The 21,918-nt window shown below is 40.0% G+C and overlaps 1 protein-coding gene across 5 annotated transcripts in view; it reads left to right on the plus strand.

Moving 5' to 3' along the window:
• The window catches only part of Fgf12 (fibroblast growth factor 12), a 533,778-nt gene that overhangs the window by 315,235 nt on the left and 196,625 nt on the right, over positions 1–21,918 (plus strand). For 4 of the 5 annotated variants that reach the window (XM_028890065.2, XM_028890064.2, XM_028890068.2 and 1 more), the window contains one exon: positions 5,954–6,064. In XM_028890065.2, coding sequence (XP_028745898.1) covers positions 5,954–6,064 — 111 coding nt within the window. Of the gene's footprint in view, positions 1–5,953; positions 6,065–7,825; positions 8,026–21,918 lie in introns of those variants that run through there. The other variant, XM_028890067.2, reaches the window with a different exon arrangement.

The raw sequence follows: 21,918 nt of genomic DNA on the forward strand, positions 1-21,918 counted from the left end.
TCTTTACCCCACCCTCATTCTCAAATTCTTACCTGGTCTCAACAAATGCTTACAGATAAACAGTGAAATAAATTAAACATGGTCTATGGAATGTTTTTATTTGAGCCATTAAAAGAAGAAACTTATACAATACTATGTGGGTCAAACATCCTTTGTTTTACTTTCCAGTGACCGACTTGGACTCTAGTAACTAATGCACAGGTAGACAGTTTCCCATCCCCCTGCTTTCATGGCTCTCCTCCTCAACCTCCTTTTCTTCTTGATGCCCTCTAGCTCTTCCTGCCCACTGCTTGCTCAAGATAAGCACTAAGTTTTGTCTGCTCTTTGTAAAGAAGAGGATGCTGTTTAGATAGAAAATGAATTTTTATGGCCACTCATCCGTGTGCCAATTGGGTGGCCTTGGCAAAAAAGTACATTTGCTCTGAGCCTCAATTTGTTCATTGCTTAGTTAGCTTTGTTTTTGAACATGACCTAAGATCTGCCAGTGGGGACTCACACCTGTAAGCCTATCACTATGGAAACCGAGACAGGCTTATTGCTCGAATTTGAGATCTGCCTGGGCTACACAGACTGGGCTACAGTAGTATACATACTGTTCAAAGAACTGAGAACAGAACAGGAAGTGATTGATGAAGAAGGCACCGGATGCCACAGGTTCCTGTTTCTAAGACGTGTTCTGTTCCCTACAGTCTGCTCTCCATCCTAAACTGTATGACCGGGTTCTCGGGCTCCATCTCCACTCCTGGTTCCTCTGTGCGCCTAGACCACTGCACAATGGCATTGCTTGTCAAGCCATTTGGACTATCTAGAAAGCTTCCTCAAGTATCATCTTTTCTGAGTATCCCTGAATCTAAACATTCTGTTGAAATCAACCTATTACCCTGAAGCATGGGGTCCTCTGCATGGAATCCTATCTACCCTGTACCTCTGTCCTCACTCAGTCCCTTAGAGGATTCAGAGAAAGACTTTCTTTTCTTCATTTTCTATAATTTCTACTGTGATAATCTATTTGTGTATTTGATAATAGAATTTCAGCTTCCTTTCTCTTTCTCTTTTCTTTCTTTCCTCATTCCTACCTCCCTCCCTACCCTCCCTCCCTCCCTCCCTTCCTTCCTTTTTAAGGCAGAGTCTCATGTAGCTCAGGATGGCTTCTGAATTCATTATGAGGCTGGCTGAACTCCTGATCTTCCTGTTTCTGCCTCCCAAATGCTGGGATTATAGATATGCACTCCATACCTGGTTATTTCTGTAATAGTTTTTGATTGAATAGTTAAAATAATAGTTTCTGTATTGTTTATACCCATTTTCCTTATTAATGTCCTACATTATTCTGAGACATTTGTCACTATAAAGAATTAATTTTGATACATTATGATAAACTGAAATCTAAACTTTGTTCCTAACTTTTTCCCTTTTCACACCTTCATTTCTCCTTCCTTCCCTTATTCTTTTTATTAATTTTTCTTTCTATCTATAAAATAAAATTTTTATTTTAAAGCAGAATCACCTAACACTTGTGATGTCCCTGCCTCAGCCCACCAAGCTCTGCCACTGTGGGCCACCATGCCTCTCTCATTCTTCATTTTAAGCCTATTGTTTTGGCTTTTCAGCCCCGAAATACCACATTCCATTTAGTGTTCACATCCCTATGTGTTCCTCTAGTCTTGTCTGTGATATTTCCTGTTTCCTTTTCGTGGATGATGACCTTGACAGTTTTGAACCGAGTTTTGTGTACCAGTTGGTTGAGATTTGCCTTGTGTCTCTCTCACAGTGAGAAGTTATGCATTTTTGATGGAAAGTCACAAAGGTAACGTGCCATCTTGACTGATTATACCAAGGATACACGGCAACATCATGGTTTATTACTGTTGGTGTTCTCCTTGGTGATCTGGCTGAGGTAGAGGTTTGTCGTGTTTTGGTAAATCCCCTCCCTCCTTTCCTCTCCATATTGTTCTCATTAGAAGAAAGCTACCATACTGAGCCAATGGAAATTTGTTTGTTATTTACCTCATTGCCCAAGGTGGGTATCTCTGAGAGCTATTTTCTCTTCTCTACTGGTTATTCAGGGCACAGCATTCTTCCATTCCATTGCTCCAGCATCCCCCAGGGCTTAGCCGTCTTAATCCAGAGAGAACATGGAAGAGAATGTTTGCTTTTGAAAGCCTTGGCCTGAAAATGGCACATATCACTTCCACTCACATTCCATATGACACTCTTTCATCTGCCAAACCTAATTGCAAGGGAGGCTAGGACATATGGTCGAGCTGGGTGCCCAGGAAAAGGAGGAAATGGATTTGAGGGAAATGCTTGCAGTATTACCACTTCTCTTTAGAGCATAAAACGTAGCAAACTAACTCCTCCACCACCATCAAATAATTTAGCCACCAGTTCACTAGAAAATAGAAAAAAAAAATAGAATAAAATGCTTCTCAATCTAAAAGTTGTTTAAATCATAAAGAATCTAATAAAATTTATTTAGATGTCTCATTGAATTGCACTATTTTATTACATTTACTCTTGATCTGTAAACACTTGTAGGACACACTAACTAGCATGTCAGCATTTGAAAACTTACACTCCATGTTGTCTCTGTACCAGACTCATTGGCAGAGTCTGCTTGCTGTGCTTTCTCTTTGGAATGCCTCTGTTTATCCTTTGGTTTTGTTATTTGTTTTGTCTTTTCAGATGAACTTCTATTCATAGGCTGTGGAGATGGCTCAGCCCCAGAGCCTGAGTAGAAAATTCTGAGTGTGGTAGCATGCACTCACAGTCTCAGCACTGGAGAGGTAGACACAGGTGGATTCCTGGAGCTCATAAGCTGGCTAGCCTAGGCTGCTTAGCAGGGCCTGTGAGAGTCCCTGTCTCAAGAAAAGGTGGAGGCAGGTAGTGCCTGAGAAACAATACTTGTCCTCTGGCCTCCTTACTACTGTCTGTCTGTTTTCTGTCTATCTATCTGTCTATCTATCTATCTATCTATCTATCTATCTATCTATCTATCTATCTATCTATCTATCTACCTACCTACCTACCTACCTATCTCCTCCCCGCCACATGCTTCCATACATGTGAAAATACGTTCACATATATACACATGCATTCCTATGCATAGGAATACACATATACTTGGGGGAGAGGATCTTGCTCATTCCTTATGTGGCAGTGGTATCTTTGTCTAATGTAGACAGAATTAGTCCTTGCTTCTGGGGGGCATCATGCCATGTTGCTTAACTCATTTAGTGGCTCCTCCCTTGACACTAGTATAATTTATGTTTCTTGCATTAGCCTAGGTGTTTCCTGAGGATAGCACAGGCTTTTTTTTCTCCAATCTCTTAGCAGAGACTGACAAAGAACATGTATGTTTTTAATATGAACAGGATGTTTTATATGCCAAAGGTGGGCTTAGGTAGTTAGCATTTCTTTCAAATATAGCAAGATACTCCCCTCCTCAACACAGGTCCCTCACTCTATTGGCCAGCTTCTCTGGAAGGCCTCCATTGGCAGGAACCTAGAAAGACTGGTAGAGATTAAGAGAACAGAATGGGGCACTGTTCTACAGTTGGGCTGCACAGCTCACAGTCGCTGGCATTGGGCTCTGGGCATGCTCAGTAGATGTGCTGGCCTCCTGGGAAATCTCTGTGGTGCAGGACATTTGTGTCTCTAGATCATCATGTAATTAAGACTCAGATCCACATCTGACTCCTCACTGCTCTTGGCACAGGGAGGTGGTGTAAAGGTCTAGCGCTCATTACTCTGAACAAGACTTACCAACCTGAATTCCCAAAGTCCCAACAGGGGGATAACTTCACCATGACAAAAAACAGTGTCTAATTGCAGGTGCAGAAGAGAAGCATGGGGAAAACAAACAATAATTTGCAGGCTTTAATGAGTAGGCTGCCATGCATCTCATTGCCAAAGAGGACAGGACTTCTTAAAGTGACCCCAAGCTTGCCAGAAAGACATGGCTTTTTGCTTTCTGTCTCTCTCTCTATTCTCAGGCTGCTCTTTGCATTGTTCCTTCACAAGTTCAATCAGTATTTTACCGCCACAGACCCAGGAGGCATGGGGTCTGCACTACGGCTTCCTTCATTTTCATAGTTGAAACTCTATGCACTAATTAGGATTTATAGATTTGTGTAGTCTTATAGTTCATACAGTCACCAACTTATTCATTTGAAGTTCTCAGTGGCTATAGTATGAGTAGAATTTTTTTTAAAACCAGATGAGAAACCTGAGACTCCGCTGTTACATTGTTTGCTTGGCACACCATGGAAGCTGGGCCTCTCAGAGGGGTCTTATGTCTCCATGCATAGCTGGAGCTGAGTGGGCCATACCGGAAGTCTTGCCTCATTGCATTACCCAGCCATGCAGCCTCATTGAAGATGGACACAGTTGTTTGTTATGTACCTGTGTGTTTCTTCAACATAGCCATGGTATGCATGCCGGGTTCAGTGGGTCCATGGAGGACAAGCGTTGAGGACAAATCCTGTCACCACTAAGAGCAGACGACTCTAATGTGACAAGAAGCAAATCATAGAAGTGACCTAAGGCACACTTAGTTTAACTTACAGATTGTATCCACAAGGAAATTTAGATCAACAAACTGAAAGCATTTAATTTAGTTCAGGAGAATGCATTGTTATTAACCAGAATGCCTGGTTTCCAATTCACTTCTGTATTAATCACTTGTTGGTCATTTTCAATTTTCTTAGTGTATCTTTTGTTTCTTAGGACACCTTTGATGCCACATGCATTGCCTTATATTTCCAATTATGCTCACCAAGTCACACACTGGATTCCTGTTAGAACCAAACATCATTAAAGTGTTCAGTTTACCTGATGTTTTCCCAGAGAGGGAACAAAAAGTGAACTCCTAACTGGTATTGACTGAATAAACACAAAGGTTGAGGCCGACAGGGACACATTCAGAAATGGTCCTTCCACAGACATCATTCTTCATCTTTAACTTCAGACGAGAGCAAGCGTGTTCAGGGTGGTATGGCCATAGACCATCTTTAACTTCAGTTATGTCGTTTCCAGCTTTGCCTCAGTCTCCACCACCAGAGACCACATTCTCTGTTTTTTTCTTCTGTTTTATGAAATAATTAGAGCTGTAAATATCTTAAGATAATTTTCATCCAGCACTAGAGATGAAAGGTTGGCAATGCTGGAGAAACCAGTCTGTTGCCACAGGCGCCACCACAATGGAAAAGCTGTAAATATTTGTATCAGCTGATGTACAGAAATACACATGTGCTATACCAAGGGGTGTGATGACTTAATTATGTAAAATGTTTAAAAGTGAGGACCACTTATGGTTTAAATTTTTTTTTTTTTAAGAAATGTTTATTGCTTGAGGTTTTTGCTGTTTTGCTTTGTACTAGAGAAGTGAGTTTGGCTGGGCCTGTCTGTGGTGAAGGGTCAGTAACTGTGAGGGTCCCATTCTCTCATGGTTTTGCTCTCATTTGTAGTTCTTTTCAGAAGAACTTGACCAGAATTTCAAAATCTAGGCACTGCTGACAGATACTTGACATCCAGAAATGAGAAGCCTTCCAGATCCCAATTATGACATCAGGAGACTTAGAGTATTGCTTTGTACTGCAGAAATGAGCTTTGCTGGACTATAACCACAAACTCTCAGGCATCTTTCAGAAAGGCGCTGTTTGTTGAAGAAGGAGAAAGAATTCACTTTTTAACATGTCTGGGGTTTCTAACCATAATTGGTTTTAATATTTACTAACACATGACATACTGTTTCAAAGTATTATGGTTCTGACCAGAGGAAGAAGAACAGCATAGTTATTACCCAGAAACAACCACATTCCAAATGCTAATTTCAATATTTATGACACGGGCATTTATGCACTTACTTATAGAAGGTATTTTAACAACTTGCAAGTGTGCGTTTTTATAAACAAAATAAAAAAGCGAATAATTATTTCATCTTGTCTTGCAGAACCCCAGCTGAAAGGGATTGTGACAAGGTTATTCAGCCAGCAGGGATATTTCCTGCAGATGCATCCAGATGGTACCATTGATGGGACCAAGGACGAAAACAGCGACTACAGTAAGGAACACCAGCTACTTGCAATGCAGTGTAAATTGAATATGTGGTCCAGCAGCACAGCCACGGTGCTGCTTTTTGGACTATTTGATGATTAGGGAGCTAGTCTTCCCCCGTTATCCTTCTTGCAGCATTATTATCTCATTTTCTACAGAAAATAAAGCACTATATCAGAGGAGCTATATATTCAATGAGAAGGTAGGATGCTGGAAAGTTTCCAGTAATCATTAGATGAAAATGTCTTCTCAATGGATTTTTTTTTGGGGGGGGTCAGGGAGCTAAACACTCATTGAAATAATACAGACCTTCCAGCATAAGGTAATATTTAAATCTTGGACCCAAGTGATGAACAAATTATAATTCTCAGAGAGTATATTTTTTGGTGGAAAACGTTACTTCTACAGGCAAGCACTGAACATGTATGTATATGTTCTTTCATTTTGGTTAAGGACAAAATTTGAATATCATCATGATGAATCACAGTATATATAATAGGAATGAGTTAATAAAGACTGGTAGCTCTAACATGGACTCTTGGTGAAATTATTAAGGCCACTCCACGAAGTTAAAAGGGAGCTTTATTTAGTGGCGTAACTTACAAATTAAGGGATAGGTAGGTTGCAGGGTCTGGGAAAGACATAGCGCAGTCCAGCAGTGTTCTCTGGAGAACTCTGTTCGGTCTACCTCCAGCATCCAGGGTCCAGGAACTATGAGAGCCAGCGCATCCATATCTCAGGTCTTCAGGGTCCTCTCTTGGCTCAGCCTTGTAGGCATGACAGTTACTGAAGCCTCAATGGGGGTTGGAACTTCTAGATCAAAGCTGGAATGGCTACCCACTACAGTGGACTTTAAAAACAGATTTGAAATAAAAGTTGCAAATATTAAAGATTATTTTTTAAAAAATCTCCCAGAAATGGTTGTTAAGCATTAGAGTTGACAAGTCCAAGAAGGAAATACAGTTCATCAAGACACGAGAGAATGTATTTGTACTTTGGAAACAGCTAATACACATGCTTCAGAAGTGAGAATAACTGCTCTCATAATTTTCAAGTTCCCCACAATCATACAGGTGTTTCGGGGTAAATTCTTAGTGCTACAGTTGCTCAGGGTGCCATATTGTTTTTATAATTTTGTCCATGTTTACTGCTAGATCTGTAGTGTTAGATGTACAAGGAATGGACCCGGTGTGGTGGGTGCATGAGTATAATTGAGCTTTAAAGAGAACATGTAGGAAGGGCAAAAGTTCAGCGTTATCTTAGGCTTTCTACTGCCTTTAAGGGCAGCCTGAGCTACATGAAGTTTTGCCTCAAAAGAGAAAGGGAAACAATCAGAGACACAGAGTCAATGTCCACAAAATACCCATCCAATGGTTTGTGATTCTGATGAAAGTGATTTTGTCAGACTGAAAACCCCTCATGCTTCAAAAGGTAATTTAGGAAGCCAGATATTTTATGGTGCTGTAACTCTTAAATTAACAATAGTGTTTGAGGCAAGATTTAAAATTCTTAAAGTATTGAGACTTTCCTGTCCACCCCTTTTGAATTTTCTTTGTTTACTTAATACTGTACATCACAAAATATGAATTACGGTAAAGAAAAGATCTTGTTATGTAGAATCCCATTCCACTTTTCTCTCAGTTTGTGGCCAAGTAGTTGATTGCTTTATTGTGGTTTGCACTGTTAATTTGTGTTTCTATGAATGCATTCTCTAAGTGGTTCAAGTTTTCAATTCAGGCGAGAAGAATGGAGAACCCATACTCCCCGTGTATGACTGTCATCCATTGCATCTGCGCCTGAATGTCTGATTAGGAGGGCCACACTTACAAACTGGAGCAGAGAACTACATAGCTGTGTGGCTCATGTTAATTGTGAGCTATCACTGGACCTCAGTTTCATGTTTCACACGCGAAGTGACTGGAGAGAATAATGGTAGCAGCGTTTCCTGTCAACAGCACCCACAGGGAGGTTTGTAAATGGAAAAATTAGTGGCACAATTTATACCACTCATCTCGAGCCCCTGGGGACATTTTGTTAGAGGACTCAGAGAGGTAGAGGAGTACTTCAAAATATTGTCTTCTGGATGAGAAGACCATGGTAAACATGAACGCATAGCAGCCATGACCACAAGAGGGACACACCAAAAGGACAGAGAAGTAAGAGGGGGACCAGTTTGGAAGAAAAAGGGGGTCAGAAGGAGAAGAAGAGGGATATTTCATTGTATACAACTACGAAAGCATCCAAAAATACTTAAATGAAAAATTATAAACTGATGAAGACTCCATCTCTAAGCAAGCCAAACAGCCATTCTCTGTTCTACAGGATGCTGCCTGAAACCAGGCAGCTGTGTAATACTGTCTACTCAGAGGAGAGCGGGTCACAAAGAGTGGTGGGTCCAAGCACACAAATCCTTCACTGTTGCCAGAAAGTAACTGGAAGTGATTTACTCTTAGGCTAGGTCCATCCCATGCCTGAATCCATGCCTATCTACAAATGCATACATGTATGCACATATACTTCAGGCATACAGAAAAACATGTAGCACCAGAATGCCTGATACATATGCAACACACACATTGAGAATAACCAATAGTGTGTTCTATCAAATGCTTATGAAACTGGTTTGAACTCAGAAATCAATACCATTGTTTTTAAGTTAAGATGATCTACTATGAATACTTTTAACAAATTATTATCAAAATAACTTAGGTGTGCAAAATCTAAAGATTAATATAAGTTCATTTGGATATCAGTATAAAAGCTAATTTGAAATTTCAACACATTTATATCTCTTGTTCAAGAAGAAATTCTGCTTCCCTTGGTTATCAAGCGTAATAAATCCCCCAAATTTGACTTCACTTATTTAAAAATGATCTACTATAGCCATACATTGGGTTTTGAATGAGTGGATTTACTCAGCATATAGCAATCTGTAAAAGTAAAAGAAAAATAGCAAGTAATATAGAGATAGTTATATAGATAGATGAAAACATATATACATATATACATATGTATATAGCAAAATACCATCAAAACATCCAGCAGGAATCAACTGGGAAGGCCTCCCTCATTGGAATAATCAGTTTGGGTTTTAGGAAGAGTAAGTCTATGGCATAGCAAGGGTCACCTTGGGTGAAACTTCCAAATGAAAGAGGAAAAAAAAGTAGGAGGGATACATGTTGGTGAGTGGGGATATGGGAGTAGTTGGGGAGAAAAACTGGGGTTAGAGATATCATATTTCTTTGTCTACCTCTGTGAGATTATCAATAATAAAGTAAGAAAAAAGCTACTAAAAAGAACAAATAGTAACAATAGAAACAGAGAGATGACATCATCAAATCAGTAGCCCACAATATACCACAGAAACTGGGAAGTTGAAATAGTAAACTTGAGTTCTGGATTGAGTTTTCCCTCCATGGACGGACTGCCCAAGAGTGAACTGGTTTTTCTTTCCCTTTATAGGAGCTTTTACAATATGGGCCAAACAATAGCAACCTCTGTTGGAGATGGTTCTCCTTCCAGCTCTTCTCAAGGGGGCATGATGCTCACACTCTTGGATGGCCTTGTTCTCTCTCTTCCCTCTCAGAGTTAGGAGGGGGCAGCTTATTCCAGCAAGAGGACTTGCAGGACACTTTGGGCTGCATGCTTGGGCTCTGAGCTTGGGGAACAATCTCCCGTCTAGAGCCAGCTTCTCAGTGAGCTCAAACAACACTGACAGTTTACCAACATAATGTACATCACACGTACAGTTTTAAAAATAACCATTTCTGTTTATGTGCTTAAACCACTCTTCATATTTTTGGTATCTATTGAGCTTTTTTTTTTTTTTTATAAGTCAGCATTATCATGTACATGTTACATTCTATCATCAATTTTATTATGGTTATGAGGTTTGTATAGGTAATACACTTAATTGCTTTTTCTAAGTCATGTGTGTATTAAGGATGCTCCATAATTCCATGGTGTGTGGACCATGCCTTAAACACATTGGGCTTTGGGCGATATTTTAGATCTAAACTAGTATCCATTTTATTCTTACTTTTAAGTTCTGTTGCCATGTAGCATATATGTTTTGTTATCTCTCTCTCTCTCTCTCTCTCTCTCTCTTCTCTCTCTACCTATATTTATTTATTTATTTATTTATTTATTTATTTATTTATTTATTTATATCTCATTCACCAGAATGTAAGCTCCTATGTGAAGAAGTTTGTTTGATATTTATTTATTTATTTATTTATTTATTTATTTATTTATATCTCATTCACCAGAATGTAAGCTCCTATGTGAAGAAGTTTGTTTTGATCTTTTATTGTATTTGCAATGGTCTATCATGCATAGTAGACATTTTCTAGGAATTGGGTGGTTGGATGGGTCTTCTTGTAAACAGGTTTTCCAGTAGTTTACCTTTTACTTGTTTAAAATTTTATTTTATTATTTTGTGTGTATGGGTGTTTTGCCTGCACGTGTCTCTGTGAACCACATGTGTGCAATGTCCCCAGAAGCCAAACAAAGGTGGTGAATTCCTTGGGAGTGCAGTTACAGATAATTGTGAGCACTATCTGGGTGCTGGGGATGGAATCCAGATCTTTTGGAAGAGCAGCCAGCACTCTTAACCACTGAGCCATCACTCCAGCCAGCCCTACCTTTGGATTTTTAAATAATTCTGGGCTTTAGAAAAATTAGAGTAGTAGAGCCAACACCTTTTTTTTCGCTGAGTTTTCTCTAATACCATTGTTTCACAGAACAGCAGAACAATTATCAAAACCCAGAAGACAGACATGCTTAAAATGCTATATACTGGGTTACAACATTTGTACATCAATTACTGAACTTTCTCCTGACCCCTCTCCTACCATGTATATTAATAAAATGAATATTAATTATTCATTTTTAGATGAAATAATAATTTTATATTTTTTCCATAAATGGAGATGAAAAAAGGCTAAACACTGCCAGAGAGATATTTAAATTCTTCTCATGTTTTTAATAAAAAAATTATAAGCCTTTCAGTTGTTAACATGCCTTTTCTTTCTCCATTCTGTGTGGGTGGAGAGTAAAAGCAGTTTATTGTTTGAAAAAGAAAAAAAAAAAAAACTCTTGTTACTATAAGCATCTGCCAGAAATGTTTTGTTTGGTTCATTAGGTCCAAACCAACTTTACCATGGCATCTTCAGAGAACTGATAGACACCTGCTCTTTTGTTCATGAAGAAAAGACTAATTATATATAATTGAGTGCAAAGCAAATGGTTATTTCTGCAGTGGCAGATAAGAATCACTACAAATGTAATGATAACAAAAATGCAGGACTGTGTTGGAACACTGCTATAAAAAAAGACAATTGCAGCTTGGAGGATATTAATAGGAATATTTTACATAAAATTTAATGTCTCATTATTCTGTTCTATATGTTATCATAGGAGATATATTTGAAGAGGTTAAAAAATGCTGGAAAGAAAATGATGATGATATGTAACTAAATGCATTGTTCTAATTTTTTTGAAAAAAAAAAAAACATGAAGTGCCCTCTGTCTGTGCAGAGGGGCTGCATGCTAAGTTAGTGTCATGGTCAGACTGGTGAGTGGGATCCATGCTGTGCCCACCTGGAGAGAGGGGAGAGGGCCAGGCAAAGCCCCTTGGTGTAGTGTGAAGAAGCCAAAGGTCTGAGCAGTCTTGGAGTGAGGTGGCCCCTGGAGTCTCCTTCAGCCCTTTCTTCTCAGCATTATTTTAAGAAGGAAATAAAAGCACATGGGGCAGAATTACAAAAGCAGAGGACAGTTTGCAGCTGAGAAGCCATGTGGGGATCAGCAGTGGTAGCCCTGTACCTCGCAGGCTGTGCTGTGTGGTTGGGGGTGGGTTGTAAACCCATTCACAGGCACAATCACACAAGGTCCCAGGGACGGGATGGATGAAGATAAAAGCCACCCCACTTGGGACTCACGTCTGCCCACAGACAAGACAAGGATGCAGTGGAAGTTACCAAGCAGCCACTCTGCAGTCCTGGCTGGCGAGTGTCACTGCTCCCCCATCCAACAAAGCCTTCTGGATAAGACTTATTAAGATAAACCATAGATCACTCCCACCCCGGCCTCTGCTTTGGAGCATCCAGGGAGAGGGAAACCCAGTTCTCTGAGTCCTTCCCAAATCACCTAACACAGTCAAACTCCAGTCTGTTTATTCCTGTCTTCTTGGTCAGACTATGATGTCTTGCCACGGTGCACATCTTTGGTGCTTGTTGTGGAGTCATTACCCCCAAATTGGTTCAAACATGGATGTGTTTCCGATATTCCTTGAAGGGAAGGCATTGACATCACCAAAGAGATGTTTTTTTCCAGGCCACCCTCCCCAACCTGGCCACATTCTAGGTTACTTTTTTCCTTGCTATGATCTCTCTGGCTGTTCCTCGCTTGCTTTCCCTATCACTCCCCACCTTATCATCTTTTAAATTCATAATATGTATCTGGCAGATTTTTTTCATATTAATACAAATTTAATTAGAGTGCTTCAGACACTTAACTTGTGGGCTAAAGAGTTGGCCCTGTGGGTAAACATTTGCCGTGAAAGCTGGAAGACCTGTGTTTCCATCCTCAGAACCCGTATGCAAGTGGGAAGCAGCAGCGTGAGCACATGTCTGTAATGCTGGCTAGCCTTACATGACTACATGTAAGCTGGGGCTACATAGTGAGGCTCAACACACAATACGTATGTGTGTGCGCGCGAGTGTGTGTGTGTGTGTGTGTGTGTGTGTGTGTGTGTGTGCATGTGTGTGTATGTGTGTGTGCTGGCTACTTTAAGCCATAAACTTTATTTTTTTGTTGAGTTAGGTCAAACATTCTTTCATATGCCATATGAACCTTGTATCACTTCTGTGAAAAAGACACTTATCACTTGTACCCTATGTAAATTCAATCTACATAATGTCATCTTTGTTGTGTTGCAACGTTTTTGCCAAATTTGTTGTGTTTGCACATTTTTGTATTGCCTTTCAATTATATTCTATTTTAAATATGTTTTTTTTTCTCTTTTCTTCCTATTTTCTTTTTAAAACTACTCATTCCTGCTAAGCCTAGTGGCACAGGGAACCTATACTGGGAAGATGAGGCAGAAGAATCATAATTTTAGGGCCTATCTGTGTTACTAAGTTAAAGACCAACCTGGGCAATTCAGTGAACTCCTGTTTACAAACTTGAAGTCAGAAGAAGGGGAGATCTTGAAGCAGTTGCTTAGCATATGGGAGGCCCTAGGTTCAGTCCTCAGTGACATACACACACACACACACACACACACACACACACACACACACACACACTCATACACATATGTATGCACACTCACACATATACATACACACATACACACATATACACATACATACATACTCATATTCACACACATAAATCCTACTCATTCCTAGACTGAAAATTCCATCTCTTGTTTGTTTTAGTAATGAATGTTTCATTTTTTAATGGCTAACACATAATTAATTTGGATCCCTTAATTCTAAGTTTTTAATATTTCATATTCCTGCCAATCATCAATACAATTATAGTTTATTTGATCTCATAAAATATTAACTTCATTATGATTTTAAGATTAAAAGAAATGTATTTCAGAATGGCCTACATCTGATTTTTAGAAATCTAATTGTAAATGTAAAAAGTTAGTCATCCAGTTATGTTTTCTATACAATACCAAGCATATGATGTTTTGATACCACTAGTCACAAGCATGTAGACACAGCCAAAGGCTCATCCTGCTCAGCTATGAACAGAAACAAGAACCAAATGGTTGCTTGGGGAAAATTGTCAAGGGAATCATGTATCTAGTTTATAAGGACGCAGAGATACCTCCAAAAGCCATGAGGACATCTACTCTTTCTAACGATGGGTCTTTGAGGCCCAGCCTTTTTACCCCTTTCACCTGCTTGAGCACATTTGTTAGCGTTCTTGACAGAAGAGCTGTGGCATTTCTAATTTTGTTTTCTAAAGTCATCTGTATTTTAAGACTCTGTCATTATTTCTTGTGAAATTATACCTGTAGGTTGAGCTGAAAGAGGAGGAAGTGGATGCATTATCCGGTGGGTATCCCCAAGCAAAGCTTTTATCCCTGCCAGGCAGCACTTTGGCACATACAGGGCTGTCACTCCTCATGCTATTTCTTCTCAGTAGCACAATTAGCCGTCTCCCTTCACTTGTGAATTAATTTATTCCACTGGATATATATATATATATATTTTAGAAAGGAAAAAACTTTGCAGTGTGATTTGGAGACGAGGAAGGTAGCTGTGGTGTTTATTAGAAATGCATATTTTGTAGTTCATGACATTGCCTCCAAATAAGATTTGTGGAAAGCTTTAACCAGACCCATTGATTTCCTTGAATAGTTTAGCACCTGACACATATCACAAGGAATAACTTGCTTGACTCTTTTAACTGGGGTTTGTCCCTTTTTTTCTTGATGGGATATTTCTTTTTGATGGGGAGACTCTTGCTCCAATGTGACTGCTTGTTCAGAAGAGGAACCCACGAGACGGTTGAAATTGTGCTCTTGCCAAATTGCTCTCCCACTGTTTCTAATGCATTTATAGGTGGGACACATTGGTTTAGAATCTTTTTAAAACTACGTAACTAAGTGGATTCTTAAAAGCTGGTGAGGACTAAGTTGCCTTTAGTGTTTTCTTGGCTCCATGAGGTAACTAATGTTTGGCCTTGGGTCAGTCACATAAACTTTCTTCCATTTTTATGAGCTCAGGTTGTACCAGATGAGAGGGACAGATAACCTCATAAACCCTTGATGCTTCCTTTCTTTCCTTTTTGTGCAGAAATAAATGTGTGCTCAGTACATTTTTTTATTGCTTCCCCTTCTTTCTCTGAGAGGTATATTGTGAGCAGATATGAGGTCATCAATTTGCAAATCACTGCATCGTATTGTTGAGCTGTGGGTAAAGACCCACAGAGTCTCCTGCATGTTTGTTTCCATCCAGGATCTGGGTTTAACATGACTGTGTGTGCCTTGGGGCCAGTAATTGAAACTTCTCTATGTCTTTAATTCATCCTTTGATTAAATGAGAATATACTGGCCCTTAGATATCAGAGATTTTTGCATCTATTAAATGAGACAATTTACAAAAAGTGTTTCCAACAGTACCTAGAACACAGTAGTTCTTAATAAAGCTCACTCATTATTGTTAACTTGTCATTAGAGTTAGAGAGCCTGTTTTGTTTGTTTGGATTTTTTTTTTTTTTGAGGGAGGAGCTTGCAAGCAGCTCATAGACAGTAGCTGTTTAGCAGAAGTAGAATTCTTCACAGTGGCTGCTGTTATACAAAACAATTTGAAGTGTTTACACTGGAGGGTATTGCAATAATTAAGTAAAGTAGTTCAGAAGACATGGAGTCCTCTCACTTGCATCACCATGTGATGGTTTTGTAGAAACGTATCTTCCAGCTCAACTCTAGATGGATATGTAAGCAAATGTAAATTAGAGAAATGACGGATGACTTAATAGTGTAAGCAAACCTATGTACTACATAGTGTTATGCTTTTGAGTTTTTACACACAATGCTTCTATTTTCTTGGAACATAGTAAATCTTATTTACCTGGTATGATGGTTAATATTACCTACGTGAAAGGATCTAGAATTACCCAGGAGATGGGGCTCTGGCCAAACATATGGGGAATTATCTTGATTTTGTTAATTGAGGTAACAAGACCTACCCACTGTGGGTGGTGCCATTCCCCTGGCTGTGCTCCTAGACTGTTAACGGAGAAAAGAAACTGAGCAGCAGCTTGTGTTCAGCCCTCGCTGCTTCCTGACTATGCATGTGATATGACCAGCTGCTTCAAGCTCTGGGAGCTTTGATCTCCCCATTATGATGGACCCTGAAACTATGTATCAGAATAAACCATTTCTTCCTTAAATTTCTTTGGTCAAGGCATTTTGTCACAGCAACATTAAAGTAACTAAAGCACCTGATGATGAGTCACGCTAGTCACACCAGAATTCTCTCACAATCCTTATGCTGTCTATGGTATGCCCCGCGCCAACTCTGCGTGTTCAGCCACTGCTCCCTGCCACAAAACCATCAGGTTATCTGCTGTGTGTGTGAGCCCTATATGCCTATTTATAGCTGCACAGATCACATTACACTCAAGGGCTAGCTGCATCTGTACTTCCCTGTTCAAGTACGACTTAATTATTTGCTCTTCTAGCAAGCAATGAACATGTTCCAAGCTCCCAAACTGCAGGGACATGTTTTCTTTCCTTGACTTACTTCCAATGAAAGCCATTGGACAGATTTCAGCAATGGACACATCTACTTTTCCTTATTCTCCTTCCATCTGCTTAAGGCCCTAAGAGCTCAAGTTCAGGATAGTTGTAGCTCTCAGTCAATGGCTGTGAAAAATAACTGAGAACAAACAGTGCTTATATATGCTCAACATCACCCATTGGAAGATAGAACAGCTTGAATGAATCTAGGGCCAGGTCACTTGGTTTCCACCCTGCTGGATCTTTAGCATTTTCTTCTTTGTGTAGTGATGTGTTTGCAAAAGACAGGCTTAACAACTGAAACTTTTCAAGTTTATAAGTTGACAGTGACTATTTTTTAACTTTTGAAAGACTATAAAAATTGGCAAAGGTATAAGATCCAGCAGTGGGATAGGTTTTGTGCTGATTTTAAAAACATCGATGAAATTCCCTTCTACCTTCAATAAGTACACAAAACTGAACCATCCTCGTCTTGTCTTTGACATTTGCAGTTGTTTGGGATCCTTTTACCCAAGGCTTCTCCATAATCATTCCATGGCCAGTGACCTAGTCAAGGCATAGTATGAGATAAACTCACTGGTCTGCTCATTTTTTTTTCCCCACTGTTAAGCATCACTAAGAGGAAAGATGAAATTTGACTGGTAAGATTTGATATAAGTTAACCTCCTGCCTTCAGGTGTCTTTGCCCCTGTTCTTGGTCCTTCTGATGTTCCTCAAATGTGTCAGCTCTGTTCCACCTGAGGACACTAGAATAGGCACCCTCCAGCTCAACACCCTTTTCTCTAATCTCTGTGTGTGTTTCACTCTTTTCTCCTCCTGGTTTATCTAGATAGATTTTAATCTCTGTGATTAACAGTCTCATTTGGATACCTGAATTCTTTTTCATTTTCTAGAACTCCTTATTCAATACACTGACTTTATTGTCTACGGCTACTACTGAAGCATTTCCCATACAGACTGCACGTTCTTCTCGGTCCATACTTCCCTAGGGGGTTTCTTTCGGTGTATGACATCACTTAAAGCAAGACTGTTGGTCTTTGGTTTTGACAATAATCCTTTGTGGTTTCTTTAACTGTAAAGTCTGCTTTCCCTTCTGAAAACAGAGAAACAACTGCATCTCTTATTTATACAGTTGCAGGTGATGCATTTACTGTTTGTGCAGCCTGCTGACTACTCCGGGGGTATAGGCTGGGTCCTCTCTCTGTATAAATATACCTTGGCAGTTAGTATGTATCTACTATGTGCTTAATTCATGGCAGTGGAGTTTGTGGTAAGTGGCTAGTTTAATTGTTTATTCATAGTCGCCAATAAAATAAAGGAATGGGGACAAATCCTGACTGCATACTGTGAACTGGTGTTTTCAGAGCCTATTGCCATGAAATTTAAAGGAGGGATTATATATCTTCAATGAGGGGGTCAGGAAAATAAATAGCTATGTGACAAACATGATTTCATTAATATTTTTACATTTATTTATCATATGTATGTTTGTCTGTGAATATGCAAATGCCATGAAGCACATGTAGACATCAAAGGATTCCTTTTGAGGGTAATTGATTTTCTGCTTCTACTATGCAGGCTCCAGAGAGTGGATGTCAGGTTCTCACTCTTGGTAGCAAGTGCCTTTACCCACTAAGCCAGCTCCCGGGCCTCAAGAACTATTATTTTTTTTTGAACCCGTGAGTTTGGGATCTATCTACCATAGTAGCTAATGTTTACTAAGCATTTTCTAAGTGTTTAGTACACAGGTGAAAAATTTTATAAACATTTGCTTGTATCTTAAGCAAACACAAGAACAGGAACTGCAACTCTTCCTACTTTGGGTAAAGAGAGGCCCAGGAAAATCCAATAATTATACCCTGTGGCTATACTGATATTAAATAACAGGCTTAGGATTTGAACTCAGAGAGTTTCACTGCAGAGTCCTTGACCTAGTCTATACTGTGGCTCCTGGGTTTCTTTCCTGGTGAGTGTCCCTGCCTTCGTAGGAAACATTTCATTACGTTGTGTGTATGCATCCCTCTGACAACACTTATGAAACATTAACCAGGGAATGTAACTGACTGGTAAATATTATGATGCTTTCTTTTTTAGACAGGGTAAACACTGAACTTGAGGATTTTTTCAACAAATTTGTTGCTTGAAAGTAGTAAACCATTATACGGTAATTTTAAAGACATTAGATCTGTTTTCCTATTTCATATATCAGACTTGGGAAGTTTGACGTGGGTGGGATGTGTATGTTTGTGTGTGCATACATTTTTGCATATTTTCTGGCATCCCATATACAGTGGTACTGAGCAGGCACTCAGCCAAGAGCTAGTGCGGCTACTCTTCATAGACAGCTTCCTCCGACCGTGAGATGGAACACGGAGCACCTATGCATGTTGCCTTATGTCTGCACAGCATTATTAAACCCACTCCATAGTATTTGGGTGGAATCGTTCAAACCATTATGCAGAGCTTTTTCCTGCTGCCTCTTCTTTAAGAATCATGGGACCCATCACTCTTACTGTTTCTTCAGTGTGCACTCAGGCTCATTTTCTGTACTCCAGACACAGCACTGGAGAAAACCCACAGGAACTCAGTGGACACCTGGATAATCATAGGAATCTCTCCATTTACCAGTTGGATGAACTTGGAAAGATTAGCACCTTGAAGTCAAAGTTTCTGCTTGTGTGTGTGTGTGGGGGGGGGCGGGGTATTGACATTAATATCAAATTTATGATGTTCCCACTCAGGGAGGGAAGTGGTCTAGGTTTCTCCTGTTTAGAGAAAACTATGCCTGCCGAAATATAATCAAGAATAATTTCAGGGGAAATAGAGGACTTGAGCACAGGCTTGAGTAATTGTGTACAAAGACATTCATCACTCTCTAGGCCTTAGAATTAACCTTTTCATCTTTGTGAAAATCAATTGAAGTTTAATTTAATTGAGCATTGCATGGCTTTTCTTGGGAAAATGTTAACAAATGCCTGTTCATCGTTGGTAGGATACCAACGAGAAGCCAATGTACTGTATTCCATCCAACGCTGGCTTGTTGAACTAAAGAATTTATTGTGGTTACTCACAGGAACATACGTCAGGGGTTGCTTACAGGAGGATGGGCCAGGTCTTTACTCAGAGGGGGGCAGCAGTGATTCAAAGACAGCTGCATCATCAAGGAGCCCACCTCAGGATGAATAATAATTCACAAAAGTTGTATCCAGGAAGCCCCTTGATCACATTATCAGCAGCTCCACTGAAGAGTGTCCTGTCCCCAACTTCCACAATTGTTCACTGCTTGCATAACTTTGTAACACAAGTGTGTGAATCTGTCACTTCCTGAGCTTCTTGGGTCTTACAGGTTTCACAGGTTTCCTGAGCTGCATACTGGTTTTTAGCTTCTTGAGTCATATGGGCCTTCTTTCTCCAGGAGGGAATGGTTTAGTTTGGAGGAAATGGATAAACAATGGAATTTGGAACTCCACTGAAATAGGAGGGGGGGTTCTACTTTGGGGAGTTTGGAATTTTCACTTCTTGGTCCCCGATGACTGATAAATTTGGATGGGGAAATACCACCATTTCATGTGCAAAAGGACATAGCTCCTGTCCTGTCATGCATTCTAATGCTCTTGAACAATGCTATCACAGAATCGTCTAGAAGAATAAGATCAGAACCTCTAATGTTAGAACATTGGAATCAATGTTCCCTAGAAATAACCTGGATTATAGATTTAGGCATGAAGCAGAGTTAATAGAGTATTTACACAGCCATGAAGGTAGCCCTGGGTTTGTTCCCTGGCATTACATAGAACAAGGTTTGGTGATACACACTAATAATCTCAGCAATTTGTAAGTGGAGGGAAGAGGATCAGAAATCCAAGGTCATCTAGCTACCTAGTGAGTTTGAGATCCATCTCAAATAAAGTGCAGTTGTGTTTAAGAACAGTGATTTATTCTTCATCGTGTTCCTACATTAAGGCTTGCCAGTGTTTGGAAGATGACACTGCTTAATCTATCCCAGAGTTTCTGGTCAGAAGGTTGGGGCCAGGTTTGGGGTGGTGGTGCTGATGGTTGTTGTTGGTGGTGGTGACATCTCTGCTAGGTTCACCCTATGATTCTGATTAGAAGGTTGAGTCCAGGCTTGGGACTGTGTCTTCTATACCAACTTGACACTCTGAGTGGCATTGCCGTGGGGAAGCACTGGTTCAGCCTCCACTGTATAGTTTCAAGTACACAGGGATCTGGTTAAAATGTACATTTTGATTCCAAGAGTCTTGGATGGGGCCACACAAACCTTTCCACAAAGCTTCAGTGGATGCAGATGATATCCAGTGAGCATGTCGGGGGTGTTGGCCCAGTGGCTGGTAAGGTTTAGAAAGCATCAATATTCCCAAAGAGCTTGCTCTAACCTTGGTCTCTTGGATCCAAAATTGATTTTCAACATTTCTGCACAATAAAAATCATCGGCAGAGTTAAAGAATATTGATTTTTTTTCATGTCACAGAAATTTTTATTTAATTGATATGGCTGTGACCTAGGCATCAGAATTAAAAAATAAAAAACCCCCCTAGAATGCTGTGATATATATCAGTTTGTGAACCAGTGATCTAAACTTCTCTTGGGGCATTTCACTTCTGAGGTTTGTGTTCCAAATTTGCATTATTTTATTGTACAACTTCATCTAAAAGTTTTAATTAGCTTAAAGTACAGAGATATTATTGCATTATCTCCTAGAATATTTTTTCCAACATTTTTTTTGTTTGTTTGTTTTGGTTTGGTTTTTCGAGACAGGGTTTCTCTGTGTAGCTTTGCGCCTTTCCTAGAACTCACTTGGTAGCCCAGGCTGGCCTCAAACTCACAGAGATCCGCCTGGCTCTGCCTCCCGAGTGCTGGGATTAAAGGCGTGCGCCACCAACGCCCGGCTCCAACATTTTATTTTAAAGTTGATTATGAAGCTGGAAATTGTAAAAGTTCTACAGCGTGCAAAGATTTCCTGGATGCTTAGCCCTGCCCGTTGATCTTGTGGACTGACAGCTGTAGAGCAAGGGACCCTCGTGTGTGTCCTGCCGGCTCCACTCAAGTCCCACAACATTCATTTTGCCTGGATCTGCCACCTTCCTCTGGTGCTGTTTCAGGCATCTACCACACCGCGATTGATGATCACCACGGCTGTTGTCTGGACACCCCACTTTCATGCTACCAACATACTGAGGCCTAAAAGCCTTCTAGTTATGGAGCTACAAAAAGGAATTTGATACGATTCCTTCCATTTCTCTGAGCAGTAGAGGAGGTGGGACCTTTATGTAAAAACAAAACTTGATTTAAGATGCCTCTGGTACCACAGAGTGATCAGATGAATCTTGAGATTTCAAAGATCAGAGATCCCCCAAAGCCATGTACTCAGCGGAGGTTAGTTTTAAATTGAATCTTGAAGAATAGGAACAGGACACATAAGCTAAGATTAGAAAAATCGAGTTTCAGATAAGGAAGCGGGCAATCACTTGGTGGAGAAAGCTCCTGCCAGGTTGGAGAAAAATGAACTGACTAGTTTGGAAGGAGATTGTGTGGAGGAGTTGCTGGGCCATGTTTCAGAGTGTCTCAGATTACAT

This window comes from Peromyscus leucopus, chromosome 12 (genome assembly GCF_004664715.2).
Source record: "Peromyscus leucopus breed LL Stock chromosome 12, UCI_PerLeu_2.1, whole genome shotgun sequence".
In the NCBI taxonomy this organism is placed as follows: Eukaryota; Metazoa; Chordata; class Mammalia; order Rodentia; family Cricetidae; genus Peromyscus; species Peromyscus leucopus.